Raw genomic sequence first — 7519 nt, 5'->3', positions numbered from 1 at the left:
CTAGTGGACAAAAGCCACAGAAGCTAATCTAAGGCCAGACTTTTATTCTTACCTTTATGAAACACAATTCTTCCTTTTTTGAAATATATTTAGAAATTTAAAAGACATGTTAAAATAAGATTTAATTATAAAATATTTTATCTTGGGCATTTGGACTGTTTATATTGTAAAATAAACTTACTAAAATTCTTGATATACAATATTTTAATTATCAACATAAAAAAAAAAATGGCCACTAGTTTTCAGTTGCTTTTTTAATTTAGTCACTTTAGTCATTTGTTAACAGCGGAAACCCCATCTTGGGTTCATCTTATGGTGTTACAACACAGAAGAATTTATTCAAAACTGAAACTTCCATATTCTGTAAATCAAGCAGTAAACTTTAAATGTGATAGATGGTCTTGGACGTTTTTACCATCTTCTACTTACTTTTTCAAAATAACTAAGATGACAATTGACAAAATGCAGGGATAAATACTACTACTTCCTGCATAGGAGAAAGAAAAAATCATGAAAAATCTAGTTTACTATACAGACCTGAAAGCCTAATTTCTTTGGCAATGATTCAGTCACCTAATGAAAGTAGTGAGACATGATCAGAAAAAGCACTGATAAATTTTCCCTTATGATTTACATGAAAGTTATTCTATGGAAATTAAAAATACAGCTAGGTCATAGCTTCACTGAAAGTAAAGCCAGTTTCTGTCATCAGGGGAATGTGCTCCCTTTGTCCACTGTATCTACATTTAATTTGAATGCTAACATTTTAAAGAGATCTGATAGCGTTTTACAGGGCAGCAGAACTGGTGGGGATGGTTTTATTGCAGTCTGAAACAATTCATAGCATATGGCTTATAAGGAACTTTTTTGTTAGCATTTATTTGCCATACTTACATTTTGTCTTATGACCAATCCCTGCAGACTTGACACTGTTTTTTTCTTAACAGCATTTCAGAGAGATATTATCATTATACACTGATGTATCTCTAGGACATTAAAAATCATGAGTATATGGTTATATGAAGGAGGGTATAAGCTATGAAATTAATTCAGGTGTTTTTATTATTGCTTTTCTTTGTTTTAATATTTTACAAAAATGTTTTGAGAGATTTTAATTAGATTACCCTGAAGTTATGACCTGACTAAATTTAGTAGGTGGTATTCTCTGACAAAGAAACTTGTATTTGAAGTGTAAATTCCAAAGAAAAATGTAAATACCAAATAAGCTTTTCTGACAGCATCTTGCTCTTTTTCCAATTCATTGGTTTGATTTTTCTTTGATTCATACTTGCACGGTTTGGTGCAACATTTGCATGGTTTGATGCATACTTGCATGGTTGGACTAGATGATCCTGTAGGTCCTTTCCAACCTTGTGATTCTATGATTCTATGATTCAACAGCGTAAATAATGTTTTTTGCATTGAGTCACCTCACTCAATCAGATGCATTCTCTGTTTTAAAATGGAAAAAATACTGCAGATGCCACAAATTAGATGAAAACTTTTTTTCTTTCTTTTTATTTTTATTATTATTATTTTTTTTTTCTGGAGGACTAGCAGAGAAGAGTGAAAGTGCTTATTTTATTAATCTCATTATCCTAACTCACGTTAGGCCTTTCATCTCCCCACAACAGCTGCTGCCTTCTTCTCAACAAATATGGGGTATAGATGGTAAGCTTTGCTTTAGATTGAATCTACCTAAAGCTGTTTCCCAATGAAGAGCCACTGACGCTTTTGTCCAAGCCTCCGGCTTAAAATGTAGAAATTTTTATTAATAAACTTGGCTATTGAAGGTCAGCATTTTCAGTACCAATGCACTCTGCACAGATTCCTGATTGCTGCTGCATGCATTGATACACATAACATTCTCAAGTAATTGATTTGCATGGCTTCCCTGCTACAAGAGCTCATAGGGCCATGGCCAAATTTAGCATGTGTTTTTAAGAAATATGACTGTTTGCATTTTAAATATCAAATTATCAATATGTTTTTTATCTTCCTGGACATTTCATTGAAAGTTTTTGGAGGTAGCCTTGCTGTTTGAAGTGAAATAGTTCTAAATATCAAAATATGCAAGCAATTGAATGAGAAATCTAAAATTTTCAGAGTTGTCTTTAGATTTCTGCTACTCCACACACCCGTGTTTGGTTTCTGCCATCCGAACACTCAACCAAGAACTAATAATCTGAAGCCTTTGCACCACCAAACAGGAGACCTGACATTTGTACAAAGAAAAAAGAAACAGAAAATGGCTTTTCCCTGTTACATTAACACCTGGGTTCTTGTGTCAGGAAGTCGAAGTCCTACCAGACCTCCACATACTAGAACAGTAGAAGCAAGGAGAATAGGGATTGCTTTGGTGATACCAACAAGGGAACCAAATATCAAGTTTCCAAGTACAGCTGCTGCTTTGCATAGTGCATTCAAAAAGCCAAAGCCGGTTGCCCTAAAAGAAAACAAACACACAAACAAACAAACAAACAAAAACAGGATAAATTTACATGTGCATACAAGATTAAAAGCCTTTAAAATAAATCTTGAGTGGAATAAATCAGTGTAGGCCCAATACCTTACACAGAAGTAATGCCAACAAGGATTCTGTACCTGGTCTTTTTTTATGCGAAATTCTGTTTCTACTGTGGCAGCACTTTATGGAGACAAATTTATTTTGCCCTCCAGATATCACAATGGGGAAATAATGACTTTGTACTTTTACACAACAGCAAAACCTGCAGCTGAATAGAAATGGATTTCCTATATGTAGTATGCACATTCACTGAGTACTTTTGCAAAAGGCCACTGAGACCTGTAATAATAATGATTGGCTATCTCTTAGAAGCAAGGAGCATGAGGCTTTTAAAAAGCCTTGTTTGGGACAGAAGAACCTGAAAATCTTATGAAAAAAAGGAGTATGGTATGAGAAACTCAGCAGGGCTTTTGCTTTGTAGAGCAAAATATTTGGTTGCCAACCTGTAAATGCATTATGCAAACTGCTATCATTTTAATAAAATGTGTTATGACATGACCGTATGATTCATAATTGCAAGAATAATCTTGTCCTAACAAAAATGTTCTAACAATATCATTGGTAGAATGGTAGAATCTCTAACATTTCTCAAATCTCAAGAAGTGAAAGGGAGAAGGAATACAAGGAGCTCACACTGTGCTCACTGGGACAAAATAATAGCACTTAGGAGGATAGAAGCTTTTTTTTAGAAAACCACATCTCTACATTGTTAATATTAAGCTATTTTTATTAGAAGGAAAAATGCCTCCAGTCTAAGCAGAAAATATTAACATAAATACTAATGGATTGAGTGACTAAACGGTTACCTAGTTATTATACTGAGACTCTACGTAAAGAAATGGAAACCTTCTACTCATACACAGTCTGTACTCCTAGGAAGTATGTATGACAAATGTCTGCTACTGCAGGGCAGTGCAACCAAGCAAGATCTCTCTGAGAGCACACTACTTTTTAAGTCTTGCTTGCGAATCTTCCTGCAAGGGACATGTTTGCAGCAATTTCTTCAAAATGCTCTCCTCAGAAGAGGAATGATTAAGACTTTTGGAGAAATAGTTCAAAGGAGCACTGGGAGATGTGCTAATGGAAGTAGTGAAGAACCACGCTTCTGGAGTAAGTATACTTTCAAAGCCTGTTATCAAGTGTCAGTTACAGACAAGTTGGTACCATCAGGCCACACAAAGCTCAGTATCAGAAGAATACCTGGAAGAAATGGTCTAGAAAGGGAAGAAGCTCCTAATAGGTAAGGAACTCCCAACTGATACATCTTCTAGGGTGACAGAGAGTGGAGACAGGAAGGAGGAACAAGCAGAGGAAAGGATGTGGCAAATAAGACTTCATAGAATCATAGAATGGATTGTGTTAGAAGGGACCTCAAAGATCAAGTTCCAACCAAGACTTTATCACAAACAGAGAGGAAAAGGTTAAAAACAAAAGAGATAGAGAGAACAGAGAGATTTTAGTATTAATATTAAAGAAAAATATGAAAGTTCTGTAAAAACGTCAGGTCTGGTAGAAAGCTAAGTGTCAGAGAAAAAGAATTTTACCAAATGTATTTTACATCAGGTGGTGGGAAAGCTGTGACAAAGAAAAAACAGTGAGCTTCCTTTCACCCAAGCCTGACATAACAAGCAGCAAGAATCCAAAGTTAAAAATAGAAGGATTATCCAAGCCTTCAGATTAAAAGAGATTGCTTCCTAGTTGCCATGTATGCTCCTTCTTAGACAAGGTGCTTGTTTATCGAAATAAAATAGTTTAAAATCACTTTTCCATTGCTTATGGAGCACCTCAAAACTTAATTTTCCTGTAATAGAGTACTACTAAATATACATAACATGGACATTTGATATCCTTCTTGCCAGAGCTGGTGCTCAACCTACCAATCACTTTACAATAGACTCAGCATAGCATTTTTGTGGGGGTTGATAATACACAAATATTACGAAAACAAGAGTTTCTGAATGTGCTATTGATGATTTTCTACTGATAAAATATTTTTGGATTTTTTAAAAATCAGTACACAAATGCATATCATTGGCTTACCAATTAAAGCATTTAGTGTGCAAATAAAACAAGTTAATGTACCTTCTTCCCTTACAATTGCCTAAGAAGCGGCATTGGTGCTGCATTTCTTACCTTAAAAACACCACCTTTCAATTTCAGCAAAGTGCAGTTGAACCACATCCACAGGATGGCAGTAGAAAATAGCTGCCAAGGAATCTACAGTAGATTAATGACTGCTGTTTTGACTCGAATAGAAAACTTCTCTTCTGACAACGAGAACAATAAAAAGTTGGACTTAAGGCATTTGGAGAATAGGGTTTATTTCTCTTGGGATGGATTCTCAGGGCTTCAGAAGAGAAGAAAAAGCTAAATATAATGAACTGAAGATAGGTGACTTAATTCTTAATCATGACCGAACTCTTATGAACTTCTTTCAGAGGTATTAAAGCAGGCAAAACAGGATGAAATCATTTTATAGCACATCTTGAATTCTAAATATTCCTGGCCACGATTCAAACCCAGATGTCTGGCAGCCTTAGAAAACCTATGAATTGTTGGTTATCTGATGCAATCTGACCTTGATTTACTTTGTGGGAGATACAAGATTTCAATTTATTTATTGTGTACATTCCTGGACCAGAGCCTTGGCTTATAAAGTTACTGCTTCCCAAATTCACAAGAAAACATTAAACATTCATATGAATAACGATTGCATTTTAAAGTGATAATAATCTCCTACATGTTGCTTTTTCATAAAATTTTAACTCCCTTCTAGTCATATTTGCATTACGGGCAGAGCTAGGAAATTATGCAATGTTACTTCAAGCCCCTTGGGCACACACGTTACAGCACAATCCATAATTACCTCATCATTTTTTTTCCACATCACTCTGCCAATGCACAGAACAAAGACAGCTTGAGGGATAAAACATGAATCACGTAGTGAAGGACATTTGATTTTCCTCACATGTTACCGAAGATGGAAGGGGCATTGCTGGGTTGGGTCTGTATGATGAATAAGGAGTCTCAAGGATAAGGTAGCTGAGCGCTCTCAGGAGAAAGTACACAATTCCTATTTCTGCCACAGAATTCTATATGATGCTAACAAATCATTTAAGCTAACTAAATAGTCATTAATGTGCAGTTCAGATTTTCTGCTCACCTTCAAGTTTGTCTCACCGAAGTGCTGAATACTTCCAGCTATAGTGAAAGTTATACTCTGAGCACATTCCCTCTTCTAAAATGCTAAGTGACAGTAATAACAGGTCCCACACGCGACAAATCTGGCATCTGAAGTCAGTTTTGGCAGCATTATCTTTCTCCTCAGTGCCATAATTTCTGCATCCTCTCTTTTCAAAGTAGCTCTCTGAAAATACAGAACGCTTACAACAGAGTAGAAAATCACTCCATTGTCAAAAAGAAGAAACTCACTCGACACAAAACTGTTCACAAGAGGTTTAATAATTCTGCTTTAGAGAAGGACTTTTAGACCTATGGAACAATATGGTTTGGCTCTCAAGAGGGTTACAACAGACCATAGACTTCAGAATCTGTTGATGGTGAATCCAGAAAAGCACAGGCCATTAAGAAGAGAAGAGAAAAGATGAGATAAAAGATGAGACAACCTACGAGATAGTAGATAATACTGCAACTTGACTAATTTTCTTGCTTAGTAGAAATTGGCATATTTATGGCTTCTCGTTGCTGTTGTGCTTTAAAATCTGTGCATTGAAAAGTACCTATCACATTAAATAATGTCATATATTGATCTTTAAACACTACCAAGTGTTTTTTAACTGGAAAAGTGAAACCTACCTATGACTAATATTTGTAATATATCTTCTACCTTCTAACACAACTTTTTTATCTGTCTGAAAAACACTTTCAAGTTTACAATCTTGAAGTCTCTTATTTTAGCCATTGTGAAAATTAACTCAGAGTTCATAAAGAACATACGAGCTAAACTTATGTTACAGTGTCATAAAATATAAAATAATAGAAACATCCAACTTGTAAAAGACCTTCAAGATCATTAGGTCCAACCCTCAGCCAGACATACCAATCCCACCACTAAACCATGTCCCTTGAGCGTCATGTTGCACGTCTCTTAAATACTTCCAGGGATGGGGACTCCACCACTTTTCTGGGCAGCCTGTTACAGTGCTTATCTGTAAAGAAATTCTTCCTAAAGTCCAATCTAAACCTTCCCTGGCACAACTTCAGGTTGTTTCCTTGCATCCTATCACTTGTCACTGGAGAAAAGAGGCCTACACCCACCTTGTTGCAACCTCCTCTTGGATAGTCATTGTGAGCAACATCTCCCCACAGAAACCTCTTCTTCAGACTTAACAGTCATAATCCCCTCAGCCACTCCTCACAAGTCTTGTTTTCTATCCTTCTTCAACTACACACTTATCAAAAACTTAGAAGAAACAACTGAATTGCTTCAAATCCAGACATTATATTTAAAATAAATACAGATACAGGTGATTCTGAATGCATATGGAATTCAAATCTCTTAAGATTTTGAAACAACCTTTGAACTGCATTGTGGGCAAGTTATGAAGAGGAAACAAAAGCATGTTCTGTGTATCACAAAAACCATTTCCAAATTGTTCACCAAATCCCTATCTGTTAGAAAGCCAGTACAGTCTCTTGTAAATTATTTGGAGTATGATCTCAGAAACACCTTTTGTAATGGCCTGCATGACACTGGCAAAGCCCCAGTCGCTTGGCAGCTCGCTGATTTCCAAAGAGAGTTGAGTATGAGGAAAAGCAGGGGTTGCTCAGTTTGGTCTCCTGCGCATGTTAACATGAACTGACCTCCTTTTACACACTTTTCTTCTAGACCATCTTTCAGCTACAGCTGCTTTGTGATCATTTCATTGGTTGAGAGTAAAGAAAAAGTATGCACTGGAATAGTAAAACAGCAATGCAGTGAGCACCTTTGCCTCAATTTGAAAAGTCATGGGTAGGAAACAGAGTTCTGGA

The 7519-nt window shown here is 36.0% G+C and overlaps 1 protein-coding gene across 3 annotated transcripts in view; it reads right to left on the bottom strand.

Annotated features, from left to right (window-relative positions):
• Positions 1-2262: 2262 nt before the first annotated feature.
• Positions 2263-7519, bottom strand: part of SV2C (synaptic vesicle glycoprotein 2C) — a 65289-nt gene continuing 60032 nt past the window's right edge. For all 3 annotated transcript variants that reach the window (XM_042875343.1, XM_042875344.1, XM_042875345.1), the window contains one exon: positions 2263-2446. In XM_042875343.1, coding sequence (XP_042731277.1) covers positions 2263-2446 — 184 coding nt within the window. The remainder of the gene's footprint in view (positions 2447-7519) is intronic.

This window comes from Lagopus leucura, unplaced genomic scaffold (assembly GCF_019238085.1).
Source record: "Lagopus leucura isolate 7727_CA_CO unplaced genomic scaffold, USGS_WTPT01 Super-Scaffold_100014, whole genome shotgun sequence".
In the NCBI taxonomy this organism is placed as follows: domain Eukaryota; kingdom Metazoa; phylum Chordata; class Aves; order Galliformes; family Phasianidae; genus Lagopus; species Lagopus leucura.
This window is presented reverse-complemented; position numbering and strand designations above follow the sequence as displayed.